General features: G+C 53.9%; 2 protein-coding genes and 2 long non-coding RNA genes across 5 annotated transcripts in view; 2 read left to right on the top strand and 2 right to left on the bottom strand.

The window, feature by feature from the left end:
* The window catches only part of LOC309842613, a 30,605-nt gene extending 29,491 nt beyond the window's left edge, over positions 1-1,114 (top strand). For both annotated transcript variants that reach the window (XR_014299694.1, XR_014299695.1), the window contains one exon: positions 598-1,114. This is a non-coding gene — a long non-coding RNA (uncharacterized lncRNA). The remainder of the gene's footprint in view (positions 1-597) is intronic.
* Positions 1-22,896, bottom strand: part of BMP8A (bone morphogenetic protein 8a) — a 34,969-nt gene extending 12,073 nt beyond the window's left edge. Inside the window, exons 1-4 of the mRNA XM_082687042.1 lie at positions 21,474-22,896; positions 8,649-8,838; positions 8,103-8,251; positions 123-317 (exon numbers count right to left, since the gene is read on the bottom strand). Of these exons, the coding sequence (XP_082543168.1) occupies positions 123-317; positions 8,103-8,251; positions 8,649-8,838; positions 21,474-21,807 (868 nt within the window). The 5' untranslated portion in view covers positions 21,808-22,896. The remainder of the gene's footprint in view (positions 1-122; positions 318-8,102; positions 8,252-8,648; positions 8,839-21,473) is intronic.
* On the bottom strand, positions 2,257-6,716 carry OXCT2 (3-oxoacid CoA-transferase 2). Its single transcript, XM_082687046.1, is given in 6 exon segments — positions 2,257-4,560; positions 4,563-4,599; positions 4,603-4,684; positions 4,686-4,838; positions 4,840-4,905; positions 4,907-6,716. Coding segments are annotated over 6 exon segments (693 nt in total). The 5' UTR covers positions 5,209-6,716; the 3' UTR covers positions 2,257-4,507.
* Positions 22,397-24,274, top strand: LOC309842614. The gene is made up of 2 exons (XR_014299703.1): positions 22,397-22,502; positions 22,891-24,274. It is a non-coding gene; the product is annotated as an uncharacterized lncRNA (long non-coding RNA).
* The last annotated feature ends 2,381 nt before the right edge of the window (positions 24,275-26,655 follow it).

The following is a 26,655-nucleotide window of genomic DNA, read 5'->3' as shown; positions in this document are numbered from 1 at the left end:
GCAAAGGAGGTGTCCGGAAAGTGCTAGAGGGTGAGCACAGGCTTGAACCTACAGGCGGCCTGGAGAGTTTTGTCCCTTGGAGCTGTTCTGGGGCCCAGCCCAAGGCCCGTCCTGGACCTCACCAAAAATCCCTGGGAGTCTGTTCGCGTGTGGCAGCTCGTTGGTTTTCTTCGGCAGCCTCCTCTTCAGGGGCCTGGCTGCCCGAGGGGCTCGGATGGGACTGGGGTTTGCCCTGAAAAAAGTGACCAGGAAAGGCTGCTTGGAGCGCGGTGCCCGTTGCCCCAGCAGACCGGCCAGGCCAGGATCCACGCTGTGCCCTGGGATGGAGACAGGAGAGAGGGCGGTCACTCGCAGGCAGGGCCGGGCACGGGAGACAGCGGGGACCCTTCCACTAGAGCCTACACGGGCTCTGGCGCATAGAGGCGGAGGGCCTCAGTTTCCTCATCTGGAGACCCAAGAGGAAAGGTCCGAGGGAGACGGGGGAGGGGGGCCTTGCCAACACAGGGTCGTCATTTGTGATAGTGGTCAACACTGCCATCTGTGAAGCCCTTAACTGGTTTGAGTGACTCCCACTTGTGACCTTGTGTGTCTCCACAGTAACCTGGACCACATGTCTCATGGGGAAACTTTGGAGCCACACCACCAGGGGAGCACAGAACCATGGTTCCCACTGTTGTCTGAGAGCTTCAAGCCAGAGTTCTCCCGCCCACCCCATACTTTCGGAGGACTCGATGGATTGTGCCCCAGCAGATGGGAGCAGCTGCCAGGACATAGCGAGGGCTTGTTCTGTCTGCTGCTTCCAAGAGCAGGGCCTTAAGTGTCCCCTGATGCCCACAAATAGGACACTGGGGGCAGCAGGGCAGCGACATCAGGGCAAAGTCCCAGAGCTGGGGTTCAGCCCATGTCTAATTCCAGACCCCAAGATCTTATTCATTTAAGGAAATAACCCCAGGTTTGTGGGTCAAAAAAGAAAAGACTGTGGGTCTGGCTAGGTAGAAGGATACCCGTGAAAATGGGATTTGGCTCCAAAGCTGCTTCAAGATGAGGATGCCTTAAGAAACACAGACATGATCCCTGGAAATGTTGACTCTACCAATAAAACTAACTTCCTGTACCTCTTTGTATTTCCAAAGGACCTCCTAATTTTTTAACCATTTATTTATTTATTTTGGTTGGGGAGGGGCAGAGGACAAGGGGAAAAGAATTTCAAGCTGACTCCCAGCTGAGCATAGAGACCCAGGTGGGGCTTGATCCCATGACCTTGAGATCATGACCTGGGCCAAAATCAAGAGTGAGGCAGGCTTCTCAACTGACTGAGCCACTAGGCTCCCTGCCTCTGATTTTTTAATTGTCCAAGTAATACAATAGCAACTGTAAAGTAACCTTTGAGAAAAAAAAAAAAAAGATCCCTCTGAAATCTCTCCACACTACAACACAGCATTTTCATATTTCTGGAATATTTTTATGTCAATTAAAGTTTTACACAATGGTGACCATGAATGTCTATATTTTTTTTCAACTTTTTCACAAAAACATGTTCACTGCTGTTTAAATGTATAAATGCATTTCAAATGTATAAAATCCTTTGAGAAAATACACCATAATATTTAGATATTAGCTTCACTTTAAACACGTCAGTTATTTCCTGGCTTCCACTGTGAAGACGAGAGTGCCACAGACCCCTTCATTTTCTCTTCCTGTGGAATTTTCTTAAACAACAGGAGAGGATTACTAACTCAGTTTTATGCTTTATAACATGCAGAGTCAACTGTTCCCCTTCCGTGTCCCTGTCCCCTCGAAGTGACCACCCTGACATACACACACATATGTATAGAAACACATGCATTTATCATACAGTATACAGACGTCCACATGTACAAATACCTATGTTTGCTCCATTAGTGGGTCTATTATGAGTCACTGGGATACATCACAGGTCAAGGGCATTGCCTGCCCCACCCACAGTGTGCTCGGCTGGTAAAGGTCAGTCCTTCAATAGCTATGCTGTAGGCCCATGTCCTTGGGCCAAGTTGACTGAACAACGAATCAGTCCAGAGACCGAACTCTGACCTATGACATCACCTGCCACACACAAATGCCCTGGACCCATTAGAGGCTCACTTGGGAACAATCCTGCTGGACAGGAGGTCAGCAGCAGCAGGAGCTGACCCTGGAAGGAGCCCAGAGAGAAGCCATTCGGAAGAGTTTGGGTCACAGCAAGTCAGCCACGAGGAAGCAGCAGAACCTAAAGGACACAGAGCCACGAGACACATATATGGCCTGTGAGCAGAGGGGCAATGCCAGAGGCCACGAGGAGCCCAGAGTGGATGGGAGCAGGAGGGTGACTGTTGTTAACATGGCACATGGAGTGGAACTCCATGACCCTGGGTTGGGCAGCACTCCACCCCTGTGGGTGCTGCTATCCTGTCCCTGTTTCCTGGAGAGAACTGGCCACCGAGGAGCCAGGGAGGGCAACCTCGTCTGAGGCTGTGTTCACTATTCACTTTCCTTGTGCACCCATCTGATCAAGGATCTTCTTGGGGTTTCCCGGTGGCAGAGAATGGGCTGCAGGGAAGGCCTGAGCTATCTAGCTGGTGATGCCCTAGGCTGCCCGGCACTGGAAGGCTGCCTTCTAGAAAGGTAGAGGTGGGAGCCTCTGGGGCCCAGGGTCCCTGCCTCTATACCTGACCTTGTGAGGGTGCTGGCAGGTCCCTTTGCACTTGACAGGTGTGTGCAGCCATGCTTGAGAGCGTGGGCCACATTGTGGCCTTTCCCCTTTGGCCTGATGGAATATGCTGCTTCTCTGGGCCAGGGGCACCCATGAGTCCTCCAGCCTCTCCCCACTTCTCAGTCTGCTCCATCAGCACCCAGAGGTCTTGCCAGCTCGCCAGCCCCATCCTGTCCCGGGGCAGGTGCTCAAGGCCTCATTCACCCACCCCCAAACTGTGCCAGGCCTAGATCACTCCCGCCTCTCCCCCAGGCCTCCTGCTCTGGGCGCCATCTGGCTCTTTCCCACAGACCCGGCCCCACTTCAGCCTGTGGTCACGGAGGTGACCATGTGCCAGGCTGAAGGACAACCGGGGTGCCTGTCTGAACCCTCGGAGAATCCCAGCTATGGATCCAGTCTGCTTTTGTTCCTCTGCTTACTTCATGATGGGAGAATGAGGAACTCAACCCTCCTCCTTCTTCCTACCATCTTTACACATCTCACTGTCCGCTCCTGGGGAGCTCTGCCTGTCCACACTGCTGCTGGAAAACTGATGCCCAGGGCCAATCAGGTTCCCTCTGCAGAAGCCCCAAAAGGTGCCCCACTGTCCATCCACTTGTTGCTCTCCCATTCCACACCCAACCCCGTCATGGTCCCTGGCCACTAAACCCCACCCCTCAGGCTGCCCCTCGGGAGCGGTGTCCGCATCCCTCCATTCCAGGAACTGGCCCTTCCTTCGGGGTGAGGCACCAAGGAGGCCTCCCTGAAAGGCCTTCCTTCACCAGCTAGCATCTCCAGTTCTCGCCCACCTGCTCTGATGGTTGTGTGCCCTTGAGAGCTACGCTGAGAATGTGCCTTGTACTCTGTGTCAGGTTTTTTTTTTTTTTTTTTACCTCACACACACGTACACATCTGGACTTGCACATGGCTGCACGGGCATGTGTATGAACCCGTTATGTTCAGGAGGAAACACCCCACGGCCTCTCTTGTGTTACAAGGGAGTAGTGACAAAAGGCCGGTCTAGGGCTCCACAACAGGCAGAAAGGGTCTGAGTGTCCTGGGCGACAAAGGAATCCCATGCCTGAGGATGAGAAAACCCAGAAATCCGTCTTAGGTTTCTAGAACCCCTCCTACCACAAGCCGCAGCCTTCGAAAGCACACGGAGGGACGGCTGTTCGACAGGGGAACCTTGTCACTGCGTTGCCAGTCCTCTGGCCCAGCAAGACAACCTTGCTGTCGTTCCAGACACATCTATCGAGCCACGAGGAGGAGGACATGCAGGGAGGAAGAGGGGAGGCTGCAGGGACACAGAATTTAACCAGAGGACAGAAGGCCCCAGAGGAAAAGTCAGAGGGGCCGCAGGAAGACAAGCTCACCCGGACAGCATACCCCAGGTCACGGGGCGTACGGTGCTGGCAAAGTGGGGCTTTGGGGGTATGGGGGTGGTCACGCCTTTCTCACCATCCCCCCATGTTTCCTGACTCATTCACAAGGGGAGGCCCTTCTGTGAAAGCTGTCCCGTGGGCTCATTCGAGCTGCACACAATGTCATGTAAACAGCACAGTGAGGAGGGCGTTCAAAGCGCCTGACGATGGTACCAGACCATTCTGGGAAGTACAGAACAAACAAGATAAAGGGCTCCGTTCTTCTTTGGCTTTTAATTAAAGCCATATCCCTCTTGGCAGAATAGTCTGGCGGTGGGAAAGCAGGTCAGACAGCCAGCACCATGGAGAGAGGTGACCAGACCTCCTCTGGTTTCCAATGAAACCCACCCTCTGTGACCGGGGCTTCCTTCCCAGCTCAGGCTGCCACCTGCTGTGTGGGTCTGAGGTTTGGGGACAGGGCAAAGGGCTGCCCGAGCTCTTTCTGACGTCGTCCACCATCAGGCCATCCTAGAGTTCGATCCACGTGGGGCCTTTCTTCCCGTGCACGTGGAACACAGCCTTCTTGAGGATGGTTTTGTCCGCACAGCGCCCTGGTCAGCGGCCCAGTGCATTTCTCCAAGACGTGGGGTCCCTTGTCCTTGGTGTGGCGTTGCATGGTGACCACCGTTCTGGCCTTGGTGCTGGACACCAAATCCATGGCTCCCTCCGGGCCACTCCCCTTCTTTCTGGGGGTGACCCGGTTAGCCTGTTACCAGACAGGAAACCTGCACGGCTCTCAGTATGGTGAGATGGAGGTGTCCCCTCGAATTACTATAGACAAGTCTTTGTGGGAGAAAAACAGCCCCCGGGGGAAATGGTGACAGTCTGCTCACCCGCAGTGATGAGATCTGCATCCGCCTCCTCTTTTAATGGAAATGGACCCAAGCCCAGGATCCTATTTTCATGGCGAGGATAAACAGTTACATCCGGGCTGATGTAGTGGCTGGGCAGGAGGGGGATTCCTATGCCCCAGGTGGCGCACATGCCATCCTCGTGTTCAAGAGCTGCCCATGTGATGATCCGGGCCCTGGGGTCACCCACACACTTGGCTTTTTCACCTTCCTCTGGCTGCACCATGAGATGCTCAATTCATTTCTCATATTTTTCCCTCCGGATGACGGTTGCATCAGTGTTAGGAAACTGGACATCTTCGGGGGCAGACTTGCCCACACCCGCAGCTTTGTCCGCCCCCAACCATGGAGGTTTCTGCAGCTTTGCTCGTGGGCACGTTGGAACTCCTGGCGCTTCTTCTGAAGATAAGGTTTCCTCCGCAGTGGGCCTTTCACCCTTTCACCAAAGCAAACGTAGCCAAGATGGCAGCTCTGGAAGACGGAGATCCCTGAGAAAGTCCCTCACCTCTCCACACTGGCTCTGGAGGGCTATGTAGCCTCCTGCAATTACCTGATGGGGGCGCCTCCCTCCTGTACCAGGGTCCTGTAGGCTGTGGGCCTGTAGAACAGGGCCCCGCCCCCGCACCCCCCCAACCCCCGTTGCGGATGCACTCCCTCAGGGAGCCCTGGGAAGGTAGCCCCAGCCCCAGCGGGACAGGTACTGGGTGCTCGCACAGCAAGTTCTCCCCTGCATTGGAGCCGATGATATGGGGGACTGGCTTGGTCTCCAAGAGAACGCCCAGCCCAAAGTCGTCCACCCCCACATTGCTACTTCCTTGACGTGTGTCTTGAGCAGCCCCTTTATCAGGTTCTCTGGAATCCTACAGAGCCCAAAGCCACGACCCTGAGCTTGGTGCTGTCAGAGACGTGCACGGAGTCCGTGTAAAATCTGGAGAACTGATGGAGGGCTGCCATCCTGTGCTCTGCCTCCGGCTCCAGACCTGGTGGGGACTGACTGACTGCCAGAGCTGCCGCATCAGAGAACAGGGAGGGTACACGGGGTGGTGACGCGGGGACAAGGTGACCCCCGACATCCTGGGAAGCATCATGCCTCCCACCCTGTGGGACTTGAACCCAAGACCCTGCGCCTGATGGGGAGGGAGCCATGCCTGCAGAGGCCCCGTGGTAGTGTCTGTGAGGGACTGACCCTGAGCCCTCAGGCTGGCCAAAAGGCCTCCTTCTCCACCCCAGAACCCCCATGGGAAGGAAAGATGCTCCACATCAACCCTTCTGGGCAGCCCTCTCCATGGGGGAAGCCCCAGGGTTCTGGACCGTCCCCTTCCTTCTCCATCCACACCCCTGCCCAGGAGACCTGCTCCAGTTCCAGGCCTCTCAAGCCACTTAGATGTGGGTGCTTCCCACCTGTGCCCCAGCTCTCACCTGTCCTAGCTGACTCTCCATCTGGACGTCAACCAGGGCTCTCAATAACATCGCTGCCGAAAAAGGGCTCCTGGTTTGCTCCCTCAAGCCTGCCCATCTACTACTTTAACTCAGGCAGAAAAATATAAAGATTCTATTAAAAATGGCCACTGGCTCGATCCACGTTTTCCATCATTCCTCCTCTATCCCCTCTTCTCCATTTCTGCTGCTACCAACCAACAAGCACGTCTCCACTCTCCCCTGCAGCTCATGGCTCCTGTTGCTCTGACTTTGCTCTTGTCACCCCCAGACTACTGCAGGGGGACAGGGCCTTTGTTGTACACACACACTAAGTTTTTATTTTACAACAGCTGACATTTACAGAAAAATCGCAAGGACAGTACAGACAGTTCCCAGATACTCAGGCCCGTTTCCCCGGGAAATGCCAACATTGACATTAGCACTGTGCACTTGTCACAACTAAAGGACCAACACTAAGTCCGAGGATAAACTAAACACGATGTATTCGGACCTCACTGGTCTTCCCCAGTGTCCTTTCTCTCCTCCAGGGTCCCATCCTGGATCCCACACGGCATTCCGTTGCTACAACTGCTTAGGCTCCCCGGGCTGTTACTATCTCTCAGACTTTCTTTGTGTTTGACGACCTGGACAGTTTTGAGAAGCACTCGTCAGGCATCTGTAGCAGGTCCTTCGATTTGGATTTGTCTGATGTTTTTCCCACGGTCAGGTGGGGTTCTGGGATGAACGAGATGAAGGGCCCTTCCCATTCCATCACGTCAAGGGGACACAGCAGGTGCAGGACACCTTGAGCCTTGGTCACCTGCTAAGTTAGTGCCATCAGCTTTCTCCTCTGTGAACTCACTTCGCTTGCCCCGTCCCCACTGTACTTATGGGAAGCCTAATTCACTAAGCACCGGGGTAAGTGATGCCCTCCTCCAGGGGCTGTCTCAGAGGGCTCTTTTCTAAAAACCTGACTCAGATCCCGTCATCCTCCACTGCTATGAAATACAGGGAGCCACCCTGACACGGGGCCCGGGTTCACCCACACTCAGGATGTGCCCTGCAGCTCTCAGTTTCCTCTCCCACCTCGCCCCTGCCCGCCCAGCTCCAGCCATGGCGGCCCCTTGCTGTAGCTCAGATCCACCATCCTGTGGATCCTGCCCACTTCCTGCCTCTCCCTCCTCCACTCCACTGCCTGCGATGAAGGAGATTCTCCCCCAGCTGCCTGGGGAATGAATGAAGATGTGAACCCTTGTTCTACAGAGGAGGACACTGAGACCCTGAAGGTAAGTACCCTGCCAAGCTCACCAGGTTAGAGTGCTGAAGAGCTGGGATTCAAACCCAGGCCTCTCTGCTCCCAGTCTGAGGGTGTAACTGCCTCCCTTCAGCCCTGCCCAGTATGGACACGCCCACATACACAGCTGCTCTTGGGGAGGGACAACATGGACTCTCTCTTAGTGACTGAAATGTTGGTTCTGCAAAAGGAGAGGAGGGAGACCAGCATGGTAGGGGCTCCCGCTGTGGGTACCGTGGCTTCTGCACCCCAGTGAGCACCCAAAGTGGTTAGGGGATTATCACCCCAGCTGCTGGGCTGAGAGAGGCCAGGCCTCCAGGGCCAAAGGAGGTGGTTACAGCTGGCTCTGTGCCAGCAGCACTGAAGAGCCCCCAGGAGAAGGTCTGCTGCCCAACCCTGAGCCTTACTGTTGTCCGCTTCCACATAGAGGCGGAGCGCCAGGTCCTTGTTCCGGCTCAACAACCAGCGGTCACTGGCTGCTGTCACGTCCAGCACCAGCCAGCCCTCGTCCCCAGCTCGGAGTGTCTGAAGATCCAAAAACAACAAGTCAGACTCCCTGTGGACATGAAAAAACAATTAACTGAGGGCCGGCACAGCTGCCTTTGCGTTTCTAGAGCCCACCTGGGGGATGCTGTGTGGGGCACCTATCCCGCTTGGCTTCGGGTGGGCGCCCCGTGTGCCTTCTCTCACTGTATGTACTGCACAAAATGCTACTGGGCCCAGCAGGGGTGTGGAAACCAAGGCTCGGGAGCTCAGTGACCTGCCCATGGTCCCACAGCCGGGACAGCATGGCAGGGATGTGAAGCAGGACCTATGTTGGGCCTGACATGAGGCCTTGGCCAAATATCCTTCTGCCTCTGGGGGTGTACTGCCCAGGGAGCTCCCCTTCTGTCCTCTGGGAAGTGTCCCCTCCTCGGCCAGGTTTCATCAGGAGGCAGCGTGAGGGTAGGCACCTGTTGGACTGCTCCCTGACCACCTGGAACATGCTGACGTGCAGGGTCCTGTTGAGCAGGTGGGCGCTGGCCAGCTTGTAAATCCGGAACTCGGCGGCTGTGACTGCCTCGCCCTCTGGGATCTGGGTCAGGTCGAAGCGGAACTCCTTCCAGTGGGGCTCCTGGTAGCCCAGGGTGCGGTCACGCTCCACTGCGAGATAGAGTGGGGCCTTTGGTCACTTGTGCTCTGGACAGAGCTGGGGCTGGGGGAGATGGGGACGGCTCCCTCCTTTGCAAGGGGACTTGCTCCCAAGCTCTGTCTCCTGGTGCTGAGAAGGCATGGCGGGTCAATCGCTGAGGTGTCCGGCACAGGGCCCAGCACACCATGGTGCCAGCAAGAGCTGCCTCTGCTTCTGACCCCCAACCCCCAAACCCAGCCTGCCCCAGCCTTCCCCTGCTGGCTCTGGGACCCAAGGATGGGACCTGAGGGCACGTCCCTCCTCTGGGAAGACTGACATCAGACCCAAGGCAGAAACAGGCCACAGAGTGGACAGGGACAGAGCTGAGTACATTTTTGAGGCCGGGGATGTGCAGAATCTGTCGATGTGTGTGCATGGAAGCCTGGGGGAGAGGGAGTGTTTGCAACTGACCCTGGAGCTGGGCCTCAAGGGCTGAGAGTGGATGTGCCCCCATGTCAAGGGAGTACAATGCAGAGGAATGGCCCAGCCTGAAGAAAGGCCTAGGGCTGAGGAATAGATAGCACAGGCAGGGAAAACAACAGCTACAAACACAGCGAAAGACAAAGGATGGCAGTTCCTGTTTGGTGACAAGATGAGGGAAGAAGGAGTTCAGAGGGAGACCTGGAAAGGAATAAGAAGAAGCAAAGTAGGAGTGACAGCGCCTGGTGACACCTGGTCAGGTCCCAGGGAAGCTGGACGGTCCCATGATGGGTGGGATCTGAGCAGGTTTCCTAGGAGAGGTGCCACCTGAACTGGCCCTGAAGGATGGGACAGAGTCCTGTGGGGTGGAAAAGGTGGCAGGGAAGTCGTTCTAGGCAGAGGGGACCTTGGAGGCACAGGTGTGCATGCAGGGTGGGGGCATCCACAGGTCAGCGCTGTGGGGGACCGGCCCTGAGTCTAGCTGTGGTCTGACTCTGGAGGGCTGGAATTTCAGCCTGGGAGCACCGGCTGTGCATCTGGCCAGCGGGGTGTAGGGTTCTGGGCAGCAGGGGGGCGATGTGGTTTGAAGCGGGGGTAGAAGATAGGCGTGAAGGGGAAAGGGATGCAGAGGCTGTAGGGGAGCCAAGGCGGGGCTGGTCTGTCTGGGCCGGAGGCTGGGGTAGCGAGTCAATCCCACATCCCCCCGCTGCCCGGAAATGCCCAGGACGGTATATTTAGTACCATCCCACTTTAGTCTCCTGTCACTGTCAAACGCCCCAAATCTGTTTCCAGAAAGCAGGGGCGGGAGCCACCCAGCACCTTCCCCCAAACCCAACACTGAGATTTTAATGACATGTCTGTGAGTCTTTTTAAAAACTCTCTCTCTGGCTTCTGGTGTCTGTGACCACAAGTCACCAAGCTGGTGGCAGAGGCGGATGTGGGGAATGCTTCCTGTCCTCACAGTGGGGACAGGGTCCAGAGAGGGACAGGCCAACAGCTGGGCTGGGTGGGGCCGGTGGACTCACCCAGTGGCGGGACAAGGTGGGTTTCTCCTTCCCAGAATGCAGTGGCGAAAAAAGACAACGGCCAGGCTCCACCAGGTTGGCGAACACGCGGCACATGTGCAGCCGGGAGCCAGGCTGCTTTAGGGGCGGTAACCCAGGGAAGGACCCATGTGCTCCCACACACGTGGAAAGCGAGGACTGCAGGGCTCTGGTCCCACACCCGGGGATGCGGGCCACAAGTATTGCCACATGCGTCCTCTCCTCCCTACAGACACTCCCACACGCACAGCTTTGGTGACAATTTCTGTGGATTCAGGGGCCGCACAGACCACCTCTGCCTCGTGGCCGTATAAGAATCCTGGATGTGCAGAACGCCCCAGGTCGAGGCTGCTGGCTGTGACAGGGTATGGCCCAGAGTAGGAAAGAAGGTGGCTCTGTCCCACCCTTCACCTGACTCCTCACAGAGCCTTGAACCCAGATCCGTGAACACATATCTGCTCCCAAGGCTGTGGGGCTGGCGCGCGGGTGGGGCCGCAGGCGATCTCGGCTGATTTCCTGTTGGATCTGGGGGCCGAGGGGACAACCCACAAATCTGCCAGCTCCATTGGGGGACCACGTTCTAGGGACTCCCTCCCTTGCTGACTTGGGGGTCCATGTGTGTAGGGTCAGGGGAGCCTTGTGCACCTGAACTGAACCCGGTTCCAAGCTTCTACCCTATGTGTTTGTGAAATCGATGAACCACCCAGTAGCTCAGCACAGGAAACTGCCTGCCCTGGCTGTTCCAGGCAAGCACCAGAAGCCAGGACGTTGTGAGGAAAGTGATGCTTTTCATCAGAAATTGTTAAAACTTCCTGGGATAGAGCATTATGCTAGACATGACTGTAACTGACCAAAGGGGAGTGGCCCCTCTCTCTATGCTGGAACCTGTAGAAGTATAGCTTTCCAGCAGTTGCTTCTGTGTATTAGAAAAGTTTTCTTTTCTTTTAGGAGGTAAGGGGCAGAGGGAGTGGGAGTTGTATGCAGGCTCCATGCTGGATCTCACAACCCCGAGATCATGACCTGAGCTGAAGTCAAGAGTCTTAACTGACTTAGCCAACTGAGCCACCCAGGTGCCCCAGAAATAGTATTTCTCAAAAGCTGGTGTTGAGGAATAGTAGGATCTGGATTTGCCCCTGCAGTAGCTCCTGGGCCACCTGCCCCTGCTTTTGTCACTAACATAGCACTGAGAAGTATAGGTCCTCTGGCCTGTAGCTCAGGCTTCTGATCCCAGACCTGAGCCTATCAGTGACCAGATACTTTCTCCAGCCTCAATCTTCTCATCTGTGAACTGGAGATACTAGGAGTCTTTCCACAGAGGGGCCTGAAAGGGCTTTGGGAGGGGCAGGCATTATCAGGTAGGTAGGACTGATGGCCATTCCATAGGAACAGGAGTTGAGAAGGAGTGCAGGCCTCCAATTTTCTCACTTCATCCCTCTATCAAAGTGATAACCTCCTGCCAGCACCAGTAGAACCTTCATGTGTGAATCTCGGGAGCCCAGAGGAAGGAGAAGGAGACTTTCAATTTTTCTTTTTCTAAATAAGAGTATGGAACGAAAGGTTATGTAACATAAAAATATATTAATTCAACTGAAAGGCATTTGGATGGTTTCCTTTTTATTTGCCTGACCTTTGTCAAGGCATTTGATCCTCTGGGCCTCATATCCACATCTGCAAAATGACCATTTGATACAGGGTCCATTGAAACTGCAAAAGGCTATGTTTTCTACTGGAGTAGGTACTTGGTTCTGGTCCAGCAAATGCTTCTAACATATCACACAGGAGCATTTCCTTCTTGCCAAGCCTCCACTTTCCCAAGGTCTGGAATCTCCCAAAGATGCCCAGGCTCAGAAAGGCAGCCCCTCAGAACCACCACTGAGGCTGTTCTGGCTCAGGCACAAAATAGAAACTGACCCTTTATGAAAGTGCTGAACATTCCAGAACATCAGAGCTCTAAGGACAGAGGTCACCACACACAGTCTCCTTCCACTTTTATACACACACAGAGATGGAACCCAGGGATCCGGACTCCCATCTGGGTTGCTCCACTACATCAGGCTGGACCTTCACCATCTGATGTTGAAAGGACGGCATAAAAATCCAGCTGGAAGTGGACTGCTGCTGCCTTCCACCCTCTGCCATTGTTGATGGTCTGCAGAGGGAATTTATGGGAAAGGCCAAGGTCTGTGCAATGTGACTTCTTGGGTTTTTCCAGTAATTTTTTTTTTTTTTGCTACTGCTTATGGGTTTGGGAAGTTCATTTCCCAGTCCCTGGCAGATTTGGCTAGGCTGAAGGAGGAGTGGGTGCTCCCCTCCTGGCCTATGTTCTGGATCCCGGCCATCAGAGCTTGTCAGGAATCCTCTCCCTGGGGTGGCTCTGGGGGAACCACTGATGCCTGGGGCAAGATTTCCGGGTAGTCAATTATTTCTTCCATCTGCAACATCTGGGGTGAGGATTCCTAATTGGCGGTGGGGGGTTGGGGGAGGGCAGTCCCATAATTTCATCTTTGACCATATGGGAAAAGACTCCTGACTATACATGCTCAGGATGCTTTCTATAAACCCTCAATCTTCCCATTTGTTTTTCCTGGTGACATCCAGGAGAATTAATTCATTTGCTCCTACACATTTGAAAGCAGTGCTTACTGTATGCAGATCACTATGGAGGCACTAGGGAAACCAGAGCTGGGGACACAGAGGGACCGCCCCTCCACCCCCAAGGAATCTGCAGTGCGTGTGGAAGTAGCAAACAAGGTGATTTTATGTGAGCAGCTATAAAGGATGTCAAGGGAGAGGTGGGACTGGGAATCATGCAGGAAGGGTGTGTGGGAGTCACTTTATGCTTTTAGCTTTATTTTGAAATAATTTTAAGTGATTTAGATTTAGAGAACAGTCTTTGCTAGAATAGTACAGAGACTTCCCCATACTCTTTACCCAGCTTCCCCTAATGATAACATCATGTGTAACTAAACCACAGCCTAATTATCAAAAACCACAAAAGTGATATTGGTACAAGGCTATTAACTACAGTCTTTTCTAGAATTTTGCCATGTTTTCCACTATTTATCTCTTCAATGTTCCCGACTTCCATCCAGGGCCTCACACTGCATTTAGCTGTTAGGTCTCCTGAGACTCCTCTGGCCTGTAACAACTGCTAAATCTTTCCTTTTCTTTCATGAAATTAACATTCGTTTATTTAATTTTTAATTTTTTTAAGTAGTCTCCACGCCCAACATGGAGCTTGAACTAACTACTCTGAGATAAGACCTGAGGTGAGATCAAGAGTCGAATGTTTAACGACTGAGCCACCCAGGTGCCCCTGGACACGGACACTTTTCAAATGCCCCTCAGTGTCAGTTTATCTAATGTTTTCCCATTAGATTGAAGTTATGGATTTTGGAGAAAAACAAGCACATCAACTTGGACAACATGGCAGCACTATTCCTAATAATATTAATTGATTCTTTGATTAAGGTGCTGTCCAAGGATTCAAAGAGGCTTTGTGACCTGGGAAGAATCTCATAAAACTCAACAGTTGTTGATGTTACAACAACAGTCCAGGACCCTGTGAGGTAGGCTGGAAACCATGGATGGTTTTTAGGAGCCCACAGAGGCTCTTGACAGCCACCTCCATCAAGACACTGGGCATGGCAGGGCACGAGCCCACCATCAGGGATAGACAGTGCCGCTACTGTTTCCACAGGTACCTTATTTCCTACAAAGCTCCATGTGAGGAGGCAGAGTTTGCTTTCTTAACTCCATTACTGTGGCTCCAGGCAATTACACAATCATAGGACTCCTGACCTTCTCCTCCCTCCAGCGTCTGATAAAATGACCTCTGCTTTCCACATCTGCTTATGGGTAAGGATGCTGTGTGCCAGAGATGTCCTTGACTGCAAGGCTGCTGACTACGTTCTGCCTTTCTGCCTCTGAGGACCTGCACCCACCACTCATGGGCTAGATCTCCAGTTGCCACAACCTGAATCCAACAGCCCAACACCAACAATGGCTTTGGATATTTTTGTGACTTGGACAAAATTTAAGGGTATTTGGATGATCTAAATCCGTCTTGTTTCTGAGCAAAAAGTAAGACTTTAAAAGATACCCTCTTCCTTTAGCTCAGAGTGGCTGTTAAGAAAACAGAATCGCCTGACCTGTCTGCCCTCAAACCCTTCCACAGCCCCACAGGGTCCCCAGGAGGAGCCCAAGCTCTGGTTCTGCCCCACCAAACCCCCGAGCTCATGGCCTCCTGGGCCTTCTGGCTACAGATACCTCTTCCCTCCCCTGATGGCCCTCCCCAAAGTGCCCTCTCCTGAGTCACCCCCATCTGCCCTGTCTAAAGGATGCTTTTCCTCTCAGTCCAGCTTTCAAGGCCCCTCATCCTCCTCTGACCTCACACAGATCAGCCTGCTGGCCTCTCTCTTTCCCCTGTCCCAGGGGTCCCCATCTCTGGTTCGTGTGTCCCTCTGGACGGTGAGCAATTAAGGGCAGGACTGTACCATGTGGGGTGGAAACGGGAGGCTCTCAGTGGATGTCATTGAGCTCCCTTTGTTCCGGGGGCCCAGAGAGGGCATGTGTCTGCAGGTTCTTCCCAAGCTCCACAGGACAGTGGGGCAGCTGCTGGTCTGGGAATGGCTTTTACAGCACAGCGGGTCTCCGTCAGAAGCCGCTCACGTTTTCACTTTGCTGTGGGACTAGCCCCCCCCCCCCCACCAACGGCGAGGCCGCTGAGGTGGAGGGCAGGCTCCCAAGGGTCCCAGAGGCAGAGACACTGGTCCCGTCCAGTTAGTCCTGCTAGTGACAAGGCTGAGGGGCCCCCTTTAGACCTAAAGCAAGACCCGGGTCTCTGTGCCTGGTGTGGGCCCAGGAAGGAGCTGCAGCACTGATCACCTACCAGTTCTGCGTCTGAAGGGCTTCTCCCTCCTACCCAGAAATCTCAGTACTGTCCAGAGGAGGCCAAGGAGGCTTCATTTCTAAGGTATTTTTAGTCAGTTTTCATTACCGACTTTTTTCAAGAGCTGCTTCCATAAATGGCTCTGCACTCATGATTGCCAGTCCAGACCTCAGACAGCTTTAGACCCCAAATTAAAAGGGGACACCCGCACACTCCACCACATCAAGTCAGTCAAGGCCTAAAATAGATCTAAGGAGATTGAGCAATTCCAGTGCAATTCCGGGGAAAGAACTGAACCATGGGAGTTTTCCAGAAAGATGCGGTCACAGTGACACATCCCTTTTTCCTGTGGGGAATGGGTTCCCATGAGGAGGTGGAGTGGGTGTACCTCCCTGTCCTGGGCCCCAGTGCTGGAGCCCATTCTTTCAGACTTAAAGATGATGTGAGATGCGTGGTACCAGATTCCCTGTAAGTGGCAAAATTAGGATGGGAGGGTCACTTGTCAATGAGGTTCTGCTGTCAAAGGGAGCACCCTAGTCCCCTCAGAATGCCTGCTGAAGCCACCTGCCTCCAGGCAGGGTCCTGGGAGGACTGGAGATCCCAGGAAAGTGTTTAGGGAGATGCTGCACCCATGGTCAGCCTCCATAAGGACAGGGAGGGCAGGCCCTGCTCTGCCCCAGCTGACCAGGCCCAGGCTCCTGCACCTTGCCAATCTGCCCCATGCACCTGCCACACAGGAGCTGGTGTGCACAGTGGGAGGGGGGATGTCATGGAGAGTCAGATCTGGCCCCTGTTCTCAGGTTGTTCATGGTTTCTTAGGGAGCAGGAGAAAGGGGCAAGGCATGGCTCTGAATGAGGCTGGCAGAAAGTGACTCAAATCCTAAGAAAAATACATAGGATGGGGGATGGAACTTCAAGGATAGAAGAAGCCTGTCTCTTTAGGAGTAGTTGGGATGGAGACAGACTTATGGAAACTTCTGCCCACCCCCCCACCTTTTAAAGATCTTATTTATTTGAGACAGAGAGAGAACACAAGTGGGAGGTAGTGGCAGAGGGAGAGGGAGAAACAGGCTTCCCACTGAACCAGGAGCCTGATGTGGAGCTCAATCCGAGGACCCTGAGATCATGACCTGAGCTGAGGGCAGACACTTAACTGACTGAGCCACCCAGGCACCCTGGGCCTATCCTTTTTAAAGTAGAACTGGAGGTGAGGATACTGTATGCAGAGGGTTCAAAATGAGCAGAGGCACAAGTAGAGGGTAACATATTAGAGTTACTAACATTACTCAGTAAGTTCCTGCCATGTAACAAGCATCTAGCTAGCATTACTGCACATTTCGCCTAGTTCCACACAACCCTGGGAGTTAAAGGCCTTAAAGGTGAGGAAATGAGGTTCCAAGACTTTAAAAAGCACCTGTGTATCATCTCCCAGCTCCCAACTGGCAGAGTCAGGATTAAAATACAGGTTTACAACAGTCCCAGCCACATGTGCATGTTCACAGCACCTGTATTCCTTACCCCAAACAAGAAATGACCCAACTATCCATTAATAAAACTGGATAAATGCATATACTTGAGGAATGCAATACAATTCAATTCTTAAAAGAAAAACCATGTGGGTGCCTGGCTGGTTCAGTCAGAAGAGCATCTGACTCTTGATTTGATGTCAGGGTTATGAGTTCAAGCCCCACGCTGGGTGTGGAGATTACTTTAAAAAAAAAAAAAAACAACAACAACACTTAAAAAAGAACTGCAAATACAATAACAAGCACAAATGTCAAAAAAATTATGTTGAGTGAAACAGTAGACATAAAAGCACACACTGTGTGCTTTTGTGCATAGGAAGCTCAATGCATTGTGATAGAAGTGAGAAAGTGGTTGCCCATGGGCTGGTGGGAAAAGGATCCCCAGGAGCACCCGTGTCACCTGTTTCTGTGTGATCTGAATGGTGTATATTGAGCATATCTCATGTCTTACTTTTGTAACCCCCAACAAATAAAGACACTTTAAATAGGATTCTCTTTACAACCTACATTCCAGACAGTCCAGTTCTGCTACACATAATGCACTTATGGGCCAGGGCACCATGGGGGTGGAGAGGCGGCTTCTATACAGGAGAAGAGCAGAGGAGACAGGAAGCGGACCTGCTGGGTGGCCTTGGGAAAATCACCTAACTTCTCCAAGCTTCACTCTCCTCTTTTCCAAAACATAGATGTGACTGTAATTGTACTGCAAATGAAGGCACAGACCTGGAGGTTCTGGGCTCAAGGTCCTCACCAGGCATCATCTCACATGCTCCCAGAACAGCTTCAGTGGGTGGGTACCCTGAGTGCCTCCATTTTACAGAGGAAGAAACTGAGGCTCCTGTAGGTGGACTAGAAGATCCAGATCACACTCACAGCAGGTGGTGGCATTGAGATGCAGATTCTGTCTGAGTCCACGGTCAGAACCCCCCATCCAGGTCCCCTCTGCCTTTCCCTTTCCCTCGGCTCCTGGTTTCTAGATTGGGGGGGGGGTGTGCCACTGTCTACACCACTTGACAACCATCTCTGTGGTTTATGCGTTTATTATTTGCAACCCCCACCCCCGCCCCAAAGGCCAGGTCCACGAGGGCTGGACTTGGTTAGGCTCACTGTCACATCCCAGTAACCAGAACTGTGCCTGGCACATGGCAGTTATCACACAACTATTTGTTGAGTGAATTCATGAAAAATGAAAGAATTCCCTAGTAAAGAACCAAAGAAAGTGACCCTGGGGTCATGGAGACCAAGCATTGCCCCTTCAAGGTCACAGGGCTGAGGAGGATGTGGGCCAGATTCCTCGTTTCCACTCAGCCCTACTGCCCCCAAATCGAACACCTCAGGTCAACACCTACGTCCTCGGCTGCCCAAGGCACGTGAGTAAGTCTGCTCAGAAAGGGCTGGGACAACAGTGAAGATGGCTCCATGTATTTCTGGCTAGACCTCTGCCTGCAGGGCTATCTGTGCCTCAGTTTCTCGACGTGGAACTCGGCATCTTCTGCTCCTGACTCAAGGTGGAGAAGGACCAGAAGGAACATGCAGAGTCAGTCCTTCCCTCCTCATTCCTCCCTCACCAGCCGCAGGGCCAACCCCAGGTGCCTAAGGTACAGCCGGTCAGACCCACCCTCCAGCCCAGGGGATGGGGCAGTGCAGTGAGGAGCTATCTCCAGCACAGGGCCACGGGGTCAGGGCTGGGAGGCCCCTTGCTTCCTGACACCATCGCTGTGGACTGGACGAGAAAGCAGAGGGAAGGGAGGTGACTCAGGACAGGAAGGAATCAGTGGTGGGTCCAGGTGGTGTAAGAATGTGAATGTTGCCTCCCAGCTCAGGGCTCTCCTCTCCCTGAGCACAGGAGACACTCGGGACAGACCCCATCTGCTCCACATGGGCATCAGCCCCCCTCAGCATGTCCTGACCAAGGGGAGCCAAGAGTGTACAGTCTGAGACAGAGAGGCCAGGAAGGGGCCCCAGCTCTGACCACAGCCCTGGCCTCCCTCCAGAGATGCTGGCAGCCATGACAGAGGTGTCCTAAAGCATGTGCTTGGGCACAGATGCCCAGCCTGTGGGCCGGAGGCCTGTGACAGAGCCAAGGCCTCTGGTCCCACATGCTGCCGTGGATGATCAGGGGCCTAGCAGGTACTGGGTCTGGCTTCTAGAGCAGATGAGGCCAGTAGGAGAGGTGGAGCTGGAGGTGTGGGTACAGGAGCCCAGCTGTGGGCGTGGATACCACCATGACTGCCATCAGGCTCTGTGGTGGTTCAAGGGCCTGGGGCCTGGGCCTCCAAAGAAGCAAAGACTCCTGTTAAGTGTCTAACCCTCCCACCCCCACAGCCTAGGTAATTACCAGTTAAACCACTCACACTGCAAGAGTTCTACTAGTGCAATTAGTACATCAGAATAAAAAGGCCCTCTGACAGCTGGCTGGGCCCGCCCACAGACTGGGCTTCCACCAAACAAAGATTTGCTTGTTAATCCCACAGTGTCAGAGGCCTTAGATCTTAATGAAACACACACAGACAGCGTGGGAAGAAGCTGGCATCAGGAATCCACAGGCCCTGGATGATGCCATGGATGAGCTGTGTGGCCCTGGGCTGGCCATTTAACCTCTCTGAGCCCATGCAAAGGGGGCTGGTAAAACAGCTTACATGTCGCTAGATGGGTGCAACAAAGGCTCTTCAGGTGCTCGTTTTTATTTTAAAAATAGGTACAGGCACCTCTTGGTTGGCTTTTAAAATCTGTTTCTGGGTTGCATATAGGAAGTGTGGGACATTCCCAACACACCCAACCAAGGCTGGGCAGCAGCTGGCAGGGAGCTGGGGTGGGGACCAGTCCAGGTGCACCTACTAGAGGGCTGATTTTCTGCTTCTCCCATCTATCAACCCATCCCACAATACCCCTGACGATGCTCTGATCTCTAGGAGCTCCATTTTACAAGGATGGATCTGTGGCTCCAAGAGGGCAAGGGGCTTGCCTGAGGTCACACAGCAGAGGCAGGAGAGAAATCAGATTTGTCTGAGCTAAGGTGCTGCTTAATTCGCAGTAAGAGCTCCCACCAAGGCTGTGCATGCCTTCACCCTGGGGATGCAGGAGAAGCAGGACCCTGGCTAGGCGGTGACTCACTCTAATGGATGCTGCCCTTAGCGACATTCTCAGGATGACTGTATCCACAACCCTTCTTGGTTCTGAGCCCCAGGTCAGCTTGTCCTGAGGACAGGGCTCTAGCCTCGTTCCAAGGTCTCTTATGTCCTGAGTCCCTCACCCTGCCTTTAACCAAGAAGTTGGCATTCAGAACCCACTCACCAAGTCTTATGCCTGGCACCCGGCTCTCAGCAGAGATTAACAGCCACTTCCTGGTGCTCACTCCCCACCTTAGCCCACCCACCAGCTCTGGGGTGTGGTGGACAGAGGTCTCCTTGGCTGTCCACTCTGCCTGCCTTCATAGAGGAAGGAAACGGCTGAAAATCCCACAAAACATGCTGCTGTTCCGTCCCCTGGGTTTCTCTGCCTAAATCCTTCTGGAAGCTCTTTCCACCTGTCCTCCTGACAGTAGAAATATCATCTCCTTGAGGACCCGATGTAGGGCCAAACAATCTGGGCCTGTCCTGACTGGGCCATGGAGAGGCTGTGCTGTCCTGGGCATGACATTACCTCTCTGAGCCTCACTGTCCTCATCTGGGAGATGGGGATGAATATCATGTCTGTTCCCGGGGTTGTGGGGAGGGGTGAGTGTGATGCTGTACGTGAAGGGATGCTTGTGGCTTTGGCAAGGGTCCTGTCTCCACCTCAGCCTGAGCTGTAGTCCTTCAATCCCACATCCAGTCTGGTGTCTGCTCCAGCCCAGAACCCTGGAACTCACTGGCTACAGACAGGAGGCAAAGCAGATAGGGGACATTCACGACTGCAGATTAAAGAGATTTAGTAATGGAGAGACACCTTCGAGTACTCTAACCACAAATGGGTCCACGACTTGGAGAAAAATTACTGTAGAAAGGAAAGGCTGGGCTTTGTGTGGAAGAACGAGGAGGGTCCAAGGGGCCTACTGGGTCCTTCCACCGGCCTGGACATTCACTGCATGCCAGCCATGTCCCAGGTGCTAGGCCCAGGGTGACAGGACCACTGACTGCCTCATTGAGCTCAGAGGCTACTCCTTCCCGCCTGCTGCCCTGGCAGCCACACTCTCACCTGCAGGAGCTGGGGCTCTGGCTAGGGAACAGGCAGCTGTGCACTCAGGACATCTGGGTTCTCAGCTTCGGTCACTTTGATGATGTGACTGGGGCTTTCCACACTGAACTTTGTCCTTTTCCAGTATCGCCCTTATCACTGTGACAGCATCCGGGCCTGTTTACTCATCTGTCTCCCCGGGACCAAACTGTTTTCCTGGCACTGTCCGGTCCACCCGACAGGAGAGGATTCCTACCCTTGGGTGTGTTCGGGGGCGGGACGAACGCGCACATCCCTGGGACTCACATTCGCACCTCTGTCCATTCCCGTCGCTAACCCACGAAGCCCCCACCCACCTTGGACTTGGCCCTGAGCTCCACACTTCTCACCCCTTCTTGGGGGCATGGCTACGACCAGAGGGCACCTGTTCGCGGCAGGGGACGCACTGGCCAAGGCGGTGTACATGCCCCTGCCGCCCGCGAGGGGTCTTCAGCCCCGTCCGCACACGCGCGTCCACGCGGAGGCCGCAGGGTCGTCTGGGCCCCAGACGTCCAGCCGGCGGCCGCACTCACCCATGTTGACGAAGCTCATGACCAGGTCGGCGCGGCCCGGGGGCCACTCCGGGGGGCCGCCGTCCTCGTCATCCTCGTCGGCCATGGCGTGGTACAGGTCCAGCATGAAGAGCGGCGCCGACGCGGGCAGCCGGGCGGTGGCGGGCGGCGCGCGGGGCCGGGGCCGCCCGGGCAGCCCCAGCACCGCCAGGATCTCGCGCTGCATGTCGCGGCGCTCGCGCGGGCCCAGCCGGCGGACTGGGCAGCCGGCCGGGGGGCGCGGGCCGGGACCACCACCGCTCAGCGCGCACAGCGCCAGACCCACCAGCCACAGCGGCCCGGGACGCGCGGCCATGGCGGGCGGGACGGGCGCTCAGCGGGTGCGCGCTCAGAGGGTGCGCATCCACTCTGGGGCCGAGAGGAGGCTGGGGCCGCCCCGACGGCGAGCGGCGGGCGAGGCGCGGGGTCGGCGCCTCCGGTCTGGGTCGCCGGCGGCCGCGGCGCTACCTCAGCCTGCCTCCCGCGCCGCACCTGCTAGGCTCTCGGCGGCGTCGACCAGGCCTCCGTCGCCTCGCGGTAGGCGCTCCTCCGGGGCCGGGGGACTGGCGGCTAATCTGTCTGTGTCCGTTGTGCCCTCAGTCGGCTGCTGCAGAGGCCGCTTCCGAGGCAGGGGCGACGGGCGAGCTCCCGTCGGCTCTGAGTGCGGCGCGGACCCGCGGGCACCTCTTCAGTCGGACCAGCCGTCTGAGCCGCGCGCCCCACCTGTGGGGCCCGCGCGCCGCCGTCAGGCCCCGCCCCCTCAGGCCCCGCCCAATGGTGGCGCGGGGCGGGGCCAAGGCCGCGCAGCCCACTCTGGGGGTGGGGCTGTGGATCTCCATTGGTCTCCCGGGTACTGGGTACCCAGCTATGTGAGCCGTCGTTGGTGCTGGACGGGTCGGTTGAGGGGGTCTCCTGTCTAGACGTCGGGTCTTCGGGGCGGTGCTGGCCTCCTCTCCCAGCCGCTGGGGACGCCGTCGGGCGACCGCAGGGCCTTGGCCTGGGGTTCCCAGGGTAAGGGCTGGTCGGGGAAATCCGAGACCTGCGCTCCCGTGCGATGTGTCCTTGAGCGCTCTCGGCCCGGCGGGGATTCGGAGTCTCCGTCCGGCCAGCGCAGTGACCCGGCAGCCTCGCCTGGTGCGCGGAGGGTTGCTCCAGGACCTGAAAGACCTCAGTGGGGTCTAGAAGTAGAGCGACCCGCTGGTGCCAGTCGCGGCGGGAGAGTGGGACGCGTTCCTCTGCCAGCCGCCGCCTCCGCAGTTCCTCGCTGGCCACCCTGAGTCTCTCGGGCTGTTCCCTTGCGCGCGTTGTTGGCCGGTTCTCCTTCCCTGACTACTGCTCTGTCTCTTGCTCCCCGGCGCCTACCCATCTGGCTCCTGTGAACTCCTGGCCGGCGTTCCAGGCGGGCTCCCCACGCTCCCCTATGATACTGCAACCGCATCGTCACCTCCGGCTCTCGCTCTGCGCGCTGCGGCCCCCTGCTGATCCAGCCGCTCAAGGGAGATGCACACCCTTCTCCAGCTGAGCCAGGGAGCTCTGGAGCCCTTCCGGAGCGTCCAGGAAGCTCCCTTTGCGCATCTTAACTGCTAGGGCCTCCAAGGGCTTGCAAGAGAAGGCTCTACACGGAACCCCTTCCATTGACTCAGCCTCCTCCTCATACTCTGCTCTTCCTGGATGCTCCCTCGCTGCATTTATTCATTTATGGCTAAGGCGCTGAGTTGGGAGGAAGTGACATCTAGACTGAGCTCTGAAGGCTGGAAGGAATGGGCCTGGGATACAGGAAAAGTCAATGGGCAGAGGAAACTGCTGGTGTGCGACGCCAGGGAGTGTAATGCAGGCACCACCCCACTCTTCCAGTGTGCCATGTGTGCTCTGCATTATTGCTTAAATGCTCTCACATAGAGGGTAGACGCCATTTCAACCACGTCTTTTAACAGAGAAGGAAACGGACCCATGCAATAGTTAAGGGATTTGCCCTGTCACACAACCGTGGAGCTGGGCTTGGGCAGGTGAGGTGTTCAGTGGAACCTGGAGAGACAGAGGGGCATATGGCCTGGGTGAGGCTGAGGCTGAGGGGCTGGCAAAGGATGGACCCAAAGGACCTTGCAGGGCCCTGGACAATAGTTGGTTATGGGGCCTCAGTGTGGATTCAGTATTAAACTTCAAAATAAAGTCCACCAAAATAAGAATTTCCCTTGATCTCTTCAGACTTTAAAAAATATCAAAACTAGGTTGCCTGACCAGCTCATTCCATAGTACAGTGTGGGACTCTTGATCTCAAGTTGTGAATTCAAGCCCCACATTGGGTATGGAGCCTACTGTACATAAATTAATTAAGCAAACAATCATTTGTTGGTGCCTTAAGCCCATGCTTAGTCTGTCTTCTATGAATTTTCACACTGCTTATAAGCCTCTTAAGGATGTTGCAGCTTACAAGCAAAATAAGTCAATCAGAGAAAGACAATTATCATATGATCTCACTGATATGAGGAATTTGAGAAACAAGACAGAGGATCCTAAGGGGAAGGAGGGAAAAATGAAACAAGACAAAACCAGAAAGGGAAACAAACCATAAGAAAGCCTCAATCTCAGGAAACAAACTGAAGGTTGCTGGAGGGATGGGGTGGCTGGGTGATGGACATGGAGGAGGGTATGTGTTGTGGTGAGAGCTGTGAACTGTGTAAGGATTGTGTAAGACTAATGAATCACAGACCTGTACCCCTGAAAAAAATACATTATACCTTTAAACATTGTATGTTTAAAAAAATAAAAAAGGGATGTTGCAACTTAGCCACTGACCATGCCTAAGACAGTCTGCTGCAGGGGTGACCATGGATGAAGTTTAGAGTCAGGGCCCACAGCTGGAGGCAGGTATAGTAATGAGGGTGTGCGGACATGACAATGATCCTTTATGGTGATGGGGGGAGGGAGGAGGAGAAAGCAGTTGGGGAGGCTGCATCCCCAGGGCTTGGTGACTGCATGCAGAGGCGGGGGCAGAGTCAAGGGGGCATCCCCGTGTCAGGCTTGTTCACAGCCTCTGAATCGCCTTTCCTCTTCATTGTCCTTCTCTGTACTCCACTTGGAGTCCGCACCACATCATCTGGAGCCTATTGTGCGACACTGGGCTTCCAGCTAGACTGTAAGCCAGCTCAGTGTGGGTCTGATTCTTCAGAGCAGAAATCATTTAGCTCAACTTAGGGCGAACAGAGATACCTGCGTTCTTCCAACAATGGGCCTCCCATTCTTGTAAAACTAAACATCAGGTTTTAGCCATTCCAAAGGATGGCACCCCTTAACTCAGTTCAACAGCAAACACCATGGGCCGCTCAGTCCTTGCCCTGAGCTGGAGATGAAGCCAACCAGTCCCTGCTCCCGAGTGACCCAGGCCCCCAACAGGGGTGATAGTCAGGTGAACACAGTCTTCACAGAAGGCAGAACCAAGGCTGTGCTCTGACCTGAGGGCTGGCAAAGCGCCTGGAAGGACAGAGAACAAGGAGCTGGAACTTGTTGGGGGGGGGGGGGGATGTGAATGGAATCCTCTAACTCAGGAACTGGAAGGGAAGTGAGGTGGGGAAGGTCTTGGAGAAAGTAGTGTCAAACAAGGGCTTTCCCTAGCGGCTGGTGCACTCTGACCTGGGGCAGTTTCTGAACCTCTCAGGCTCTTGCTCATCTGTGAATGGGGTCAGGATGGTAGGGTTGTAGATAGAGCACTTAGCACAGTCACTGGCCTATGGCAAGCAGTCAGTAAATGTCAGCTCTTGTTACTCAAAACCCCAGGGACTCCTGCATCTCTACCCAGCAGACACCAAATTTGTATCACATGTTTAGCACTGGTATCCCAGAACTGTAACTCCAAGCTTTTTTTCTGGCATCCTTATATTCTCTATATGGCCTTGCATGTAGGTGTTTGCTGAATGCAAATACACTTTATGAAGATTTCACCACTAGCTGAGATTTGTTGCAAAGACTAAAGGAAAACCTGAATTACTTGGTTAAAAAAAAATTGTTCATAGTCCAGAATCTTAAAGGGTGGAGGTCAAGCTGTTTTGAGTGTGCTTCTGCTGTCAGGAAGCCTAAAGGAGAAACAAATTTGGGCAAAAACACTATCCTACACAGTTTTGGCAGCTTGAAGTTATGTAATTCCAGGGGGACTAGAGTAAGCACTTACTTCAGAATCCATCAGGTTGGATTTCTTTTAATCTGGATATTTGGGTTTAAACAGCTGTGGCAGGGGCACCTGTGTGGCTAGTTGGTTAAGTGTCTGCCTTTGGCTCCAGTCATGATCCCAGGGACCTGGGACTGTGCTCTGTACCAGGCTCCTTGCTCAGCAGAAAGTTTGCTTCTCCCTCTCCCTGCCACTCCCCCTACCTTTGCTGTCAAAAAAATAAATAAATAAATAAAATCTTTAAAAAAATTCCATCAAACAGCTGTGGCAAACATGTATCCTTCTTACCCAGTTGCTGATCATGAGAGTATGTATGGCTTAATGATCAGAAACACAGGTGGCCCAAGTTTGAAGCCCTTTTTCCTACTTCTACTTCTCTTGTTACTTCCTAGCCTAATTCCTATTAGAATTACATAATATTTGGCTGTTCTAATTCTTATAAAGCCAACTAGGGGCTGGAGGAAATAGAAATGCCAGGCTTCAATAGGGAATCAATGATTTGATTCAAGGTCCACTTTTGCCATTTATTAATTCTCTGATCTCAGGCAGATAACCCTTTCTCCCACTTTCCCATTCCAGTGTCACCATCTGGAAAAGAAAAGAGCTAGATCTATTGGCCAATTTTGCTTCCGCTTTTGAAATTCTATCATTTAACCAGAAATCTCAGCCTACCAAGAGAAACTGGCCCCACCCTCTCAACCCTGGGATCTTTGTGATTTCTAATACCAAAATTTTCTTACATATTGTTATTTGTGTGATCAGCTAAGTGGAGCAGATTCCCCACAGATCTACATTAGCAATAGCCTGATGATTTCTTTGTTGTTTTGTTAAAATCAACAAGGATGAAATAAACAAGAAAAAAATATCTATTAGTGAGCTCCATAATTTATCAACCAAGATATTTTGATTTGAATAATGCATTTAAGTACCTAAAACACAATCATACCCAGGGTAACAAGTTAATTTAAGGTAATAGTTGAGAAGAAAATCAGGAAATACAAA

This window comes from Mustela nivalis (assembly GCF_964662115.1).
Source record: "Mustela nivalis genome assembly, chromosome: 10".
Classification (NCBI taxonomy): Eukaryota; Metazoa; Chordata; class Mammalia; order Carnivora; family Mustelidae; genus Mustela; species Mustela nivalis.
This window is presented reverse-complemented; position numbering and strand designations above follow the sequence as displayed.